Source organism: Octodon degus, unplaced genomic scaffold (genome assembly GCF_000260255.1).
Source record: "Octodon degus isolate 3935 unplaced genomic scaffold, OctDeg1.0 scaffold00012, whole genome shotgun sequence".
Lineage (NCBI taxonomy): Eukaryota > Metazoa > Chordata > Mammalia > Rodentia > Octodontidae > Octodon > Octodon degus.
The window spans coordinates 2,848,967-2,863,737 of record NW_004524588.1 but is presented as its reverse complement, the minus strand read 5'-3'; the positions used below and the strand labels follow the sequence as shown (position 1 = coordinate 2,863,737).

The following is a 14,771-nucleotide window of genomic DNA, read 5'->3' as shown; positions in this document are numbered from 1 at the left end:
GCTGGGGGATTGAACCGCGGTCCCTGATGCTTTTGCTAAGCTTGTTCCAAGTAGGTGCTTTAGCCCAGTTGCAACAATTATAACCCTTGAACCTAGTACCTTTTGGGTGCCTGAACTTCCAGTTTATTTGTCAAGTGTAGATACAGTAATAATACATGTAAAATGCATATTCTAGACTCAGCAAATGGTAAGCACGTGAGACCAGGATCACTTTTTGTTTCTAGGCTGGTGGCATCACCGATGGAGGACAGGACTGAGCAGGCACAGGTACAGCGGGTTCTAGCACAACAGAAGGCATAGAGCAGGAGCAGAGGCCAAACCACAGTTTCAATTTCGTGAATCTTGGACACTACAAACATGCAAATGAATCTAAAACTCAGCAAAGGCAAGGGGGGGGGCACCCATAAATCTTTCTACATCTGTTTCTTTGATTCATATTCACTGTTTTAGTAGCAGTTACCACTTCTCAGCAAGTGACTTGCATCTCTACTGCTTTGTGCATAGACGTAAGTCACTTGCTGAGAAGTGGTAACTGCCATTAAAGCAATGAATATGAATCAAGGTCTTTAGGTGAAATCTCCTTGCCTTTAGCAATTATGCCCTGCTAAAGGGAAGAACTCAAACTTTCAGATAGGGAAGGAAAAAGAAAAAGACACAGACGTTCAATACTTAGTATAATTATGAGGACACAGATATACCACCCAGTTGCCTTTGGATTTAGCTTCAGCCATGTGATTGAGTTCTAAGCAGATATGTGACGCTTACAGGTACAGGCTTGAAGACTCTCCTGGCTCTTTCCTGCCAGCTGAACGCCGCCACTGCCACAGTCTGTGAGGATGGCAGAGGTACAAGACAGAAGGTGTTTGAGCCTCTGAATTCAAAGGAGGAGTATTACCACAAGTATCTCCATTGAAGATGAGCAAGAAATAAACTTCTGTTGTACTTGAAGCCTTACAATTACTGAGTCTATCTATAGTTGCATCCTTGCCTACCCTGCCTAATACAACTCTCAAAACCTTTATATTTTCTAAAAGAATGGGAAAGTTTGAGTTAGTAGCATGAAGTAGCTGAATAATCTGTTAAACTTTGCATTTACCAGATGTATTTATTTATTTTTTTTTAAAAGGGGAACTTTTTCCAGAGACTTTTATTTATTTTTTTAAACATTTATTTATTTATTTTTTTTAGTGTGTGTGGCTAGCTCAGCCCACCAGGGGGCGGGGCTGGCAGGCATGTGGTGCTGGGGGACCGAACCGCGGTCCCTGTGCTTTGCCAAGCTTGTTCCAAGCAGGTGCTTTAGACCACTGAGCCATCTCACCAGCCCTGGCCTTGTTGCTTGAGCCTGTCATGACATGATACATTATGGCAGGAGCAAGGAGAACAGAATCATGTATGTACTTTAGGGCCAAGAAGCAAAAAATGAAACAATGCACAGGTTAGGGTAACACTATGCCCTTCAAGGGCTCACTCCCAAAGTCCCAAAGACTTCTGCCAGTCTTGACTTTTAAAGGTCCCACTACCTCCCCATAAGCACCACTTTGGAGACCTAGCTTTTAACACATGAGCTTTGGGGAAATATGCCAGATGCAAAACATAACAGTAGCAATGTTCACATGTGCTGAACTTCTCCACTAAAGATATATATGACAGGGAACATCTCTCCCCAGCCTTAATTCCACTTGTATGACCCAGGTGCCCATAACAGTGTCCATTAGTTGGTTTATGGATCACAGATACTCTGGGTTCCTGGGGCCTCTCACACTGCCTGCTCTGGCAGACTGGAAATGAGTGCAGGGAGGGAAAAACACAGGGGCTCCAGGGTCTGGCACAGGTGGAAAGCACTAGGAGAACTGGCAGGGCCAGCCGTCTAGGGGCATATCTAGGGCAGGCACACTGAGGGGAAATGGGGCTTCTCATACATGTTCATATGCCACTCTCCAGAACATGAACGGAGTTAAATCCGATAGCAGTCAACTAACTGGGCTTTGGCAACACCTTGCCAAAAAAACACAAACTACATTTCCAACAGGCAAGTAATAAACTATAGTTAGTAGCTTTCAGTTCCAGAATTTCTCTTTTGGCAGGATAATGCTGAAGGAACTGTAGGCCCAGGCCCAAGGAAGTACTGTACAACATACCTTACTGCTAGTAAATCAGAATAAGCCAAATCCCCTATCTATATTTCCTATCACCCAAGGAATTACTTTATTTTTAATTTTTTAATCATTTATTTATTTGTTTGTTATAGTCTCACTACACAGCTCGGATTTGTAGTGATCCTCCTGTCTCAGCCTCCCCAGAGCTTGGATTACTGTTGTGCACCATGATGTCCAGTTTTGGTGGCTGGCACAGTGTGGAGCCGGCATGGTATGTGGTACTAGTGATCATACCTGGGGCCTTGCACTTGCCAGGCAGGCGCTTAGACCATTGAGCTATCTCCCAACCCAGTTATATTTCTTAATGAAAAGAAAGGTTTCTCAAAGGAGGAACTGGGCTATAATTTATATTGTATAACTTCAATCTGAAATGTATACCAAGGCTGGGGAGATGGCTAAGTAGAATATGTGCTTGCCTGGCAAGTGCAAGAGCCTGAGTTCAATCCCCAGTTCCGCAAAAAAAAAAAAAGAAAAGAAATGTATACCAGAGTAACTCAGGTCCCCCACTCCTGCCACAGCAACTTGTAAGATAGAATGTACAAAATTTTCTTGAAATGCTTTACTATTATTTCAGCAAAAAGAAGTTAGATACCTCAATGTTCCTGTCAAAATTTTTTAATCTTAAGATTAAGTACACCTAAGCATTTTATAATTTCAAATTTAAAAAAAAGAAACAGCAATTGATGGCAAAATATGTTTAAAAGCAGCAAGAGGAACTACCAGTGTTGTTATTTAAAGGAGATTCGGTCAGGTGGCAGACACAGAGTAAGTACCACGAGGTTCATGCTGAGGCTAGTTCAGATGCCGATTCTCTGCACCACACTGGGAAAAACTCCTTGACCATGTGTGCTCTGTCCCCTGGGAGGATGCATAGCACAGGAAGTCAGGTCAAACTCTTGGAAAATGGTTTCAGCAAAGTCTTACACACTACAGAACCATCAACAGAGAGAAACACCTGGCCAGCCCCTCAATGGCAGCTTTTGTGTATTCCTTCAAATATCAGCTGAGTGCCCACTCTGTGGAAAAGGAAAACTACAAAGGAAACAGGATTTCAAAGAAGAACAGAGAAGCACAGGCTGAGTGAGCATCCCTTAATCAAAATGCCTGTGCACAGAGGTGCTTCAGACTTTGGAATATTTACATATACTTTACCAATTGAGCAACCCTAGTATGACAACATGACACTGTTTGAAAACTGGGTCATTGCTTGAAGAGTTCTGAGTTTTGGAAAATCTTCAATTTTGGACTGCTGGGTTAGGGGACAGTCAATACTACACAGTGGTAAAGAATACTGGCAATCATGAAGATTCATCTTTTTTTTTTTTTAAACATTTATTTATTTGTGTGTGTGTGTGTGTGTGTGTGTGTGTGTGTGGTCAGCTCCGCCCACCAGGGGGCGGGGCTGGCTGGCATGTGGAGCTGGGGGATTGAACCGCAGTCCCTGTGCTTTGCTAAGCTTGTTCTAAGTAGGTGCTTTAGACCACTGAGCCATCTCACCAGCCCCGAAGATTCATCTTTTAATATCATCTTAGACATTAACAAGTAGAAAGATGTGAAGGAAATCCCACGGCCTGGGATACAGCTCAGTGGTGCAGTGCCTGCCTGGCAAGTATGAGATCATGAGTTCCATTCCCAGTACCGCCCCTCCAAAAAAAGAAAGTCTCAAACTTTAAGGCCCTTGCTTCTGTGCAATGAAAATGCAGAATTAGAGAAGTCACAGGGCTTCTAACTTTTCAGATCCATTCACCAGAAATCCCCTCCAATGCTTCTAATCCATTCATGCTACCACAGCACGCTTATCACTACATCTAAGAATTAAAAGCACAGATCTTACCAGAACTGTATCTGACTTTATTCTCCAGGTGATTAAGCATGAATATAGTCGCTGTACCAAAATAAACCTAGTATTTTATCCTAGTTAGGAATGTATTCAAGTCTATGAACACATTTACCCACTGACAGCAACGACAGTGACCCTAATCGATGACCCCAGAAGTTCCACATGACGCAACCCCATCTTCCTGGACTGTGCATCTGTGCCCTCCTTCCTGACCACCTCTTCCCCACCCCCACATGCCCAGAGAAGAGCACAAATAGAGAGAAAACATGCTCCTTTCTCATTTGCCTTTCAGTCAACCCAAATTTTTTTTAATGTATTTAGTACAGGTTCTATAGGGTCTTACTACGTAGATCAGATTTGTAGGGATTCTCCTGTTTATAGCCTCTCAAGTGCTGGGATTACAGGTCCATGTCACCACGCCCAGTCTTAGTTGCCATCTCAGTGCGCCCTGGGGGTGGAGCGGGCATGGCAGGCCAGGCATAGGAATCAAACTCCTAGACCCTGCAGCCCCTGCATCTGTCTAAGCAGGCACTTTAATCAGTCAACCCAAATTTGAATGACAGATGTAATCTGAAACTCAGGAGTGTCTCTGTGCCAGCTTGAATCCTTAACAGGAACTGATGAGGGATCACAGACATTCACCAAAATAAGAAATGATGTATTCACAGCCTAGAAGCCAAGGGCTAATCATTTGTCATCATCCATTTTTGTATCTGTTATGACCAATGGGGAACTAGTTTGCTATTCAGAAGTCAAACAGGACAGTTAAATATAAAAATTCCAAAAATTTATATGTTTATGGCATGGAAGAAATCACAGAGGGTGTGAGCAAAACTGCAAACCACTAAAATCACCTGACTTGCTTCTATTCAGTCATCACATTTGAGTAAAAGCAGAATTGCAAAATGAGTCAATATGTAGGGTACTACTAGTACCAAGGACTTCAGGCACATTCAGTGGCCCAAGCTTGTACTCTGAGCACAACAGGAGGCTGAGGCAGAAGGACCGCAAGTCCACACCCAGCCTGGACAGCACAGAGACACTGTGGGGTTCTGTCTCAGAATCTTAAAGGACTGCAGATACTGCTCACTGTGAAGGACCTGGGTCCAATCCCCAGTGCTGAGTAATTCACTGGGCCAGTTAATATCCTCCATATTTAAGACACTAATAAGAGCGGACACTACAGCATTCACCAGAGGAAGGCATAGTCCCAGGCACTTTATAGGAGTAACTTGTTTCACCCTCACAAAATTGTTTTTATACCACTAAGCAAAAGAGGAAACTGAGGCTCAGAAGGATTAATTAACTTGTCCAAGGTCATGAAACTAGCTAGAGGCTGTGCCAGGATTTGAACCCCCACAGTGTGGTTCTCAAATTCACACTCAGAACCACTCAGCCAAGCAAGACAAGGGCCACATACAAACATTTCCATGCATGTCCCTCAGTGCCTCCCCGCACTCCCCACTGTGTTCATCATAACCCCAGTGCCATGGAGTGAAGGCCCTGCTCCTTCACAGATGGATCCTTCTTGCTCCTTCAGCACAGACGCGCCCCAGCGTCCAGGGCCCTCCACAGCTTGCCTCTGACTTAGGGACTCTTGGTAAGAATCCCCCTTTTCCTCCTTTACATTTGATCATGTCTTTCTGTCTCTCCCTTGGCCTGTAAACACATTCAAGAGAACTACCTGTAAAACAATACTGATAAATAAAAGTAAAAACATAAAAATCCCTTTTGCTATGAGATCATATTAAATTTTATCTTACTTTCTCTCTCAAAAAAAAAATTCCTTTTGCTCATTTATTTTTTAATTAAACTTACTTCTAGCCACTATCTCGCTTTGTAAGCCTGGGTAAATCATTCTAAAAACCTTCAATTTCTATATCTAAATAATAACAGTACCAGACGAGAGTCTCTAAGGCCCTTTCACCTCCAACATTCTGTGTTCCTCATGCGAATATTTCTTTGAGCATGTTTACCAGAACTCATGTCAGTTTCTTCACTGTCCCAGATGCCCTGCAGTTAATTTTCTTCTAAGACCACTAAGCTGTTCCCCACTAGCATACCCTGCTTCGTTTCTCAAACCCTGGTTTTCTCTTTTTTCTTTCTTTTTCCAGGATATCATGATCTCTAAGGCCTATACAACACTAGTTAAGCACTCTATTCATAGTGCCTTATCATTCATATTTTTTCTGTGTACCTTCATTCTTTCACCCAAACTAAGCTCTCAAAGAACCAGGACAATATCTCGTCTCTCTGTAACTCCCAATGAACCTTCCACTAAGTGAGTCTACTGCAGCTGCTTAGCAATGGTTGGCTGGCTATAAGGCCATGACATAGTCTTAAAGAAACTAGTGGTCAAGATATACTACAAATCACTATGGAAATCCATATGGAGATGCCTCAAAAAACTAAAATTAGAAATTGCACTGGGCCAAGGGAATTTCCCTTCTGAGGACTATCTTCCCAAAACAGGTAAAGGCATTCTACACAGAGACACATGCATACTCATGTCTACAACAGCACAATTCGTTACAGCTCAATCTCTGAAGTGGCATATATGTCTACCAACTGGTGAATGGACAAAGAAAATGTGGCGTTTACATACGATCAAATACTACTCTGCTGTAAAGAACACTTCTGAGTCATTTGTAAGAAAAGGTACTTTGAAACTATAATACTAAATGAAATGAATAAGACATAAAGCTTAAATATCACAAGGGTTCTCTAATATGAGAAATCCAAAGTATAAATACATTAAAGGGAAAAGTAAAAGATAATAGGAAACAGAGAGATAGTTCTTATGCAAAAGAAATCAAAAGACGGAGGGAGGGGCACAGGAGAAGAAAGGGATGTAGAAGGAGCTAAGACATGCTAACGTGTACTTTTCAACCCTGTGATAAATGTAATCATATGTACTGGAAGTATGTACTAATGAAAACGGTCTTTTAAATTTAAAAGATGCTATAAGACTCTGACAGCAAATCTCTTCACTTTTTTTCTTCCCCTCATATGTAAACTTTTTTTGAATTTTTTTTTTTTTTTTATGAATTTAGGACAGGGTCTACAGGACATACAGGGTCTCACTACGTAGACTGGACTCATAGTGATCCTTCCGTTTACAGCGCTGGGATTACAGGCAAGTGCCTCCATGCCCAGTCTCAGTGCGCCCCAGAGGTGGGGCCGGCACAGCACACTGGGGATTGAACCCCCGGCCACTGTGCTCTGCCTAAGTAGGCACTTTAGCCTGCCGAGCTATCTAGCTGGCCCTTGTATAAACTTTTAATTCAAGAGTATCATCAAATTTAACACCAGGAAAGCATAACTTTCTTTTATCAATTCAGAAATGCTAATGGCCATGTTTTCTTTTCACCTGGAGTGATTACAATAAATATAACTTCTGGATGTCTAGCTGATCTAGGTTCTATACTTCTACTTAATACTCAATCTCTGAGGTCATGAAGTTCCTGCACTTGTCACCACATACTGCATTATGCTACTTCCTCATACTTCTCACCAAATTTCCAGGAAACATCTGGAATAACATCAGGGGGTTGGTGTTTGATCAAAACTACATCCTCCACCTCATTCATTTGCAAGTGACTAATTTCAACCCTTAGGTTTACGCTGAGTATGAATGAGTACATTGCAAGAGCTTGCTAACACCAGCAGAGACACAATGGACTTGTTAAATCACCAATGGAAACCCTGAAATTGTTCACATCCTCTGCCCTGACAGAGGTGCTACTTGAGGTATTGCACAACACTCTTAGTACTGTCCTCTATTTTTGCAACCATCATGGTTAACTATAGGTTGACTATCTTTTACTCAAAATGCTTGGGACTAAAAGTGTTGTGGGTTATGGATATTTGCATATACATAATGAGGTGTCTTCCAGATGGGAACCAAGTATAAACACAAAATTTACTTATGTTTCAAATAAACTTTGTGTGCTGTGTACAGCCTGAAGGTAACTTTATGCAATATTTTTAGGATACCTGCAACTCATTATATGAGGGCAGGTGTACAATTTTTCACTTATAGCATCATGTTAACACTCAACTTTTGGATTTTGGAGAATTTCATGTCCTGGAATTTGGAAAGTAGGGATCTTCAACTTGTACTGACTACTCAAAGTCAACCCCAAAGATCCTCAAATAGAACTTTAACCTCACTGGGTGCAGTGGTGCATGCCTATAATCTCAGTATCAGGAGGGTGAGGCAGGAGGACTGCTGCCAGTTTGAGGCCAGCCTGAGCTACCTAGTTAGTTCAAGTTCAGTCTGAACTGCATAGTGAGACCCTGTCTAAAAAAAAAAAAAAGAAAGAAAAGAAAGAATTTTAATCTTAGTCTAGTATTATTTTATTCATTTATGTTTTTATATATTTCGTACAAAGTTTCGCTACACAGCTGAGATTTGTGGTGATCCTCCTGTTTTCAGCTTGCCCAACACTGGGATTACAGGCGTGCGCTACCACACCCAGTCTCAGTGGCCAGCTCAGTGCTCTTGAGGGTGGAGGCTGGTGGGGTAAGTGGAGCCGGGGATAGAACCCAGGTCCTTGTGCTTGCCTAGGCAGGTGCTGAGTCTGCTGAGCTATCTCACTAGCCTTAGTCTAATATCATTAAATGAAAGCTCCAGAACACTGGTTTTAAACTCTGGTTACACACTAAAAGCATTAGATCAGAATCTTATATACCAATGTTCAGCTTCCTCTTCCTTCTCTCACTGCTCTACAAAAATTTTATTGATTGGCTGGGAGTGAAATCTAAGCATCAGTATTTTCTGAAAAGTATCTTAGCTATACTGCATGGAAGTACATTAGGTACAACAGCATGTCCAACTTGTAGAGATCCTCCTGTCTCAGCCTCCCCAGAGCTGGGAATACAGGCATGCACCACCACATCTGGTTTCAGTGGCCAGCTCCATCTGGGGCCAGCAAGGTATGCAGTACTGGGGAATGAACCTAGGTCCTTGCCCTTGCCAGACAGTCACTTAGATTGCCAAGCTATCTCCCTGGCCTCGGGCAATGTGATTTTCAATGCATATATACGCCATGTAGTGTTCAAATCAGGTTAAACTATCTCTAAAAAGGTTCTGCTTAAAAGAATCTTTACTTTTGAAAAGAAAAAATATATATATATATAAATATTTATGAATGAAACACTATAACACAAACTGGGGAGATGGCAAGGAATGAGTGAGATTTGGCTGACACAGGAGTATTCACAATTGATGAACACAGTAACTAGACAACAAGAACACGACACTTCACTGTGTTAGTCTTCCTTGGGGTAAATGTAAAATTTTCTACCACCTATACTGGAGGGACAAAATCCTAGGTGATCCTAACAAATACCTAGGGCCAAGAAGTCTGCTCTGAGGTCTTGACCCTGATGTATAACAAGGAGCTCTGTCTGGCATTACCAGCTACTGAATACTTTACCTAGCTCTCTAACACTGAATCAATCACTTAATCTCTCTGCATCACTTTCCTAAACTGCATAACAAGATATGGAATACAAGACCTTTTTAAAAAAATGCTTATTATTTTAAAATGATCTCTCAGAGAGCTAATGTCAGAGTTAACTTTTATCACAATAGTGAAAACTGGCAAAGTTTTATGTCTAAAAGAACACTTGCAAGTTAATGTTCTAAAAAACTTTACTTCTGTAGAATGTTAGTAGACATTATTCAAGATAGGGTTCTGAAGTCAAGTAATTTTGGAAAACGGTTCTTTTTGTAAGATATATAAGAACTTTAAAGAACTTGCATTATGCCTTTCCAAAGAGCAGCAACAGGCTGGAAAAAGCTTGGCTTTCTTTACTGAGGACTAGTCTATGTAGAAGCTAGTTTAAACCAACAATTCCCAATCTACCTAATGAAGAGTGGCATTAGTATTACTTGGTAAACTTATAAAACAGTTTTGTAAAGGGCATGCCCTATGCCCCACGAAGGGAGGGGAGAATTCAGTATTCAAACAAAAATATCCAAGTGAATGGAGCATGGTGGTGCATGCCTGTAACCACAGCACTCTTGGAGGCTAAAGCAGGAAAGCTTGAAAGTTCAAACCTAGTCTGGATAGCTTAGCAAGACTATCTCAAAATTTAACTGGTGGTGGAGTAGGGTGGGGAACTGGGAGATCCCCAGGCACGGAACTCAGTACAAAGGTCCTAGGTTCAATCTTCAGTACCATAAAAAAAAAAGTTACTGCCAATATACAGTAGTGTTTGGGAATTAGAGTTCTATAGACTATACTACAGAAAAGCCAACTGTGTAATATCTGAAGAGCAACATCAATTCCAAACAATACAAAAGGTCTTAATAGTTCTCAAATACTAGTATTTCATCCATGGGAAAAGAGAACCTATATACATATGAAAGTTTAGAAAGTACTAAATGTTAGAAGTGTTGGTCAATTTAAATCCATTAAGATAACTAATGACTTCATAATTACAAGGATAAATGATCTCTATTGTTAATTAAAAAGTAACCTGTGGTTCTGGGTGTTTCTCCATGTCTTTCTTTTGCCAGAGTTAATAATGACCTAGGGCCATTCTGTTAAATTCAGAAAGTGCCACACACACACATGGCTTCTCCAAGACAGAGCTCCTGACTTCTTCCTTATATGACACTACCTCAAACATCAGGAAAGTTGATTGGAAACTTTGGAAAATGCATTTACTCATACCTGGTGCTTGCAGAACTACGCCATTCAGTGAACTGGTCAATAATAGACTTTCAGGCTTAAAAGAACGAACTACTGCTATTAGTAATTACACAACATTTATATCAAGTTCTTTACTTCACTAGGCATTTGCACATGAATTGTATTGTGTCTTCCCTCACAAAAGCCCTGTGGATTAAGTAGGCATAATTATTTCTATGCAACCAGTAAGAACTACTAAGCTTTTCATGTGCTAGTATAGTGAAAAAATGTAACTGAGGGAGATGGCAAGGCTTCCACTTTCAAATAAATTATAACCTATTAGAAAAGAAAGGGCAGAGGAGATGGCTCAGCAGGATAAGTGCCTGACTGGCAAACGCAAGGATCTGAGTTCAATCCCCGGTTCAGCAAAAAAAAAAAAAAAAAAAGAAAGAAAGAAAGAAAGAAAGAAAGAGAAAACATAAATTTTATACAAGAAACAGCTGAAGTCACCTCACAGCTATAATGTTAGCTGAGCAAATTAGCATGGCAGGACACATACTAATAATAGCTAACACTTCCTCAACAATTTCACTGTTACTCAACTCTTGGGGTAGGTTACTATTAGCTTCCTTTTACATGAATAAACTGACACAAATAGAAATTAAGTAGCTGCCTAACCAAATCATAGTGAGCCAGGATTTGAGTTCCAGATTGCCCTTGTTCTGTGCATCACTCCTTTTATCATCATATTTTACTGGTAGGAAAGAATCTCCCAGACTGACAGAGACAAACATCACATCTTAGATGGAAAATGACCACTTTCCATAAAGCTGGGATCACTGGCTACCCTGCCCAGCAGAAAAGGAATCAGAAGTTAGAGATTCACCATGACTCAGCAGTGTGCTGCCCCACAGTACATTACCTCCTTGATTCGTTTAACCAAAGCGTTCTGGTCGAAAGCAACGGCCTCCGCACACTGGCGCAGGTGAGCCTGGTACCGGAGGCAGAGCTGCAGCACCTGCTGGGAATCCAGTCTTTCCAGCTTGGCATTTGTGGGGGAAGTCTGGCCACTCAGCAGCCCTTTAACACAGAAAAGGAAAATGAAGTGAAATGGAAGTTTCTGCTAATAAATTTGTGAATAAAACTATTATAACAATTTCACTGAAGGGAGAAGACATTTAATCTTGCATCTTTTGCTGTATGCTAATCAATCCAACTATCACTTGAGCATCTGTCACCTGCCAACCACTTTTGCCAAGTGCAGCTTTCCTGTGCATTATTTTCTACACTTATACCTCCGAAAATAAGGTGGTTTGCCTCATTTGACAGACAAGGCAGTTGAGACAGAGAGATTGAGAAACTAGCAAAGCCATGTAGCTAGCAAATTGTTTCTCCAAGAAAGAACTCTAATCTTATCATGCTATTGTTACTTCCAGGTATTAGGAATACTATTTTTTTTAATTAATTTATTTATTTTGGGGGGGAGGGGCAGCTCAGCCCACCAGGGGGCGGGGCTGGCTGGCATGTGGTGCTGGGGGATTGAACCGCGGTCCCTGTGCTTTGCTGAGCCATCTCACCAGCCCCTAGGAATACTATTGACTACACGATGTATTAATTTCTCTCAACAACAAAATGGGTGTCTGAAAAATTAATACTGTAAAATGTGAAAGAAAACTATGAAGAAATTCTAAAATGAAAAACAAGTGGGGTGTCAACTAGAACATGATTAAACCTACATTTTTTACATTTTCTTTCTGTATCAGTTTAGTAACATAAACCTTCTGAACTTAACATGGGGCATTACTTTTTTAAAACCTTTCATAGATCCAGTCCTAGCCCAGGCCCAGTGAGTGTGGGGGAGAGCTTCCCGCTACCCTGCGCCGGCAGGACCTACTGGTCCCAGCCCAGGCACAGCGTGGCTGAGACCTTCTTCCACCCCCTTGGCCCCCCACCACTCTGCAGCACCTCCCCCACTCCGAGTGCCAAGTAGGAATTTCTGCTGCATTGCGGAAACCCTAGATCCAGTCCTAGCCCAGGCCCAAGAGTGTGTGGGAGAGCTTCCCGCTACCCTGCGCCAATGGGAACCACCAGTCCCAGACCAGGCACAGCGTGAGACCCTCTTTCACCCCCTTGGGACGCCCCCCACAATGCCCACCGAGTAGGAATTTCTGCAGCGTTCCAGGAATCACTAGATAAAGTCCTAGACCGGGCCCAGTGAGTGTGGGGGAGAGCTGCCTCTCCTCACTACTCCACTTTGTCCCCTCCAAACTCAGCTCAGGCCTGGCATACAGGCCTGGGGCAAAACCCTGCAGCTGCAGTACCTGCAGAGTGCGTAGGGGACAGAACCACCCAGCTAGTCCAGGAGCAGAACACCTTGCCAGAGGGACACAACAGGTTCACTGCCAAGGGCAGCAGCAGGAAGAAACTGAATACAGCAGCCAGACCCAAGCCAAGCACAACTGGATAAATCCAAACTTTGTAGATCAGCACCTGAACTTCAGTAGGTGCTAAGGTTATAACTGCACCAAAGATCTACAACAAAGGTCAGAAGACAGTGCTGTACAAAGTGACAATGAGAAGGATCAAAATGCAATCTCAGAACCCAAGCCCACCCATAACAAGTGCAGAGGACACTAATACAGAACAAAGTGGGAATGACACAGCTGAAATCAATGAATCAACGGCTTCTGAAATAAAGAAACAGCTGCAGAAAGGTATAGAGGAACTCAGATTGAAAATGAAAAAAGAAATCCCTGAATTAATAACATCTGCACTAAAGAATCAAATGCAGAAACATATGGAGGAAACCCAATGCCCACCCAGAACAAGTGAAGAGGACACTAGCTCAGCTCAAATGCATGAATTAATAGTGTCGATAGTAAATAAGCAACAGCAGAAAGTTATAGAGGAACTCAGAGCAGAATTCTTTTCTAAAATAAAAAAATAATTCTCAGAACTCATAGCATTTGAAGTAAAGAATCAAGTATAGAAACACAGGGAGGAAACCCAATCTGAAAAAAACACTGCAATAAAAGAATTTATAACTGCTTCTAAAGAAGACATTGATAAAAACAAAAAACAAAAAACAGGAGATTAGAAAAAATGACGGATTCCTTGAATGAGCAATACAGGAAAGAAAAAGATCGCATGAAGCAGAGTCAAAGAGATACAGAGGAATTTAAAATCTCAATCACAAGCTTGCAAAACTATTTAAGTGAAAGTGAAGATAGAATTTCAGATCTCGAAGATGCTGTTGCAGCTAGTGAAAAGGTAAGAAAGGATCTCTTAAAAACAACTAGGATGCAGGAAAAAAAAAATACTCCATCACCTGTAAGATGATGCAAAGATGAACCATGTGAGACTAATAGGCATCAATAAAAAAGAAGGAGTCAATACAAATGACGTTAAAAAAATATGGACAGAAGTAATAGCAGAAAACTTTCCAAATATGAGGAAACAATCTGACATTCAGATAACCGAAGCATACAGAACGCCGAGTAACCTCAACCCCATTAAAAACACACCGAGACATATAATAGTCAAGATCCCAGAAATTCAGCACAAGAATAATATACTGAAAGCTGCTAGAGAAAAGAAGCAGATCACATTCAAAAGAAAACCCATCAGAATTACGGCCGACTACTCTTCACAAACCATGAAGGCAAGAAGAGCATAGAGTACTTCAACTCCTCTATGAAAACAAATTCTAGCCCAGACTACTATACCCTGCAAAACTCTCTTTCAAGATGGATGGAGAAGTAAAATACTTCCATGACAAAGAACAGCTAAAGAATTTCATGATGACAAAGACAACCCTACACAGGCTACTGAAAGATGTTCTAGAGAGGGACTAAAATGATCAGAACTCCATGAATGAGATCAGAAGCAACCGACTAAATAGGGCAAGCAATTAAACACAGGAGAAAAAGGAGTAAACAACAACAGGTAAATAACATGTCAATCGTAAGTCCATACATCTCAATTCTAACCATCAATGTAAATGGACTCAATTCACCCATTAAGAGAAATAGACTACCACAGTGGATTAGGAAACAAAATCCAACAATATGCTGTATACAAGAAACACATTTAACTCATAAAGACATTCATAGGCTGAAAGTCAAAGGATGG

At 41.4% G+C, this 14,771-nt stretch overlaps 1 protein-coding gene across 2 annotated transcripts in view; it reads right to left on the bottom strand.

Moving 5' to 3' along the window:
* Positions 1–14,771, bottom strand: part of Borcs5 (BLOC-1 related complex subunit 5) — a 124,311-nt gene that overhangs the window by 21,828 nt on the left and 87,712 nt on the right. For both annotated transcript variants that reach the window (XM_023709593.1, XM_004626071.3), the window contains exon 3: positions 11,563–11,720. In XM_023709593.1, the coding sequence (XP_023565361.1) occupies positions 11,563–11,720 (158 nt within the window). The remainder of the gene's footprint in view (positions 1–11,562; positions 11,721–14,771) is intronic.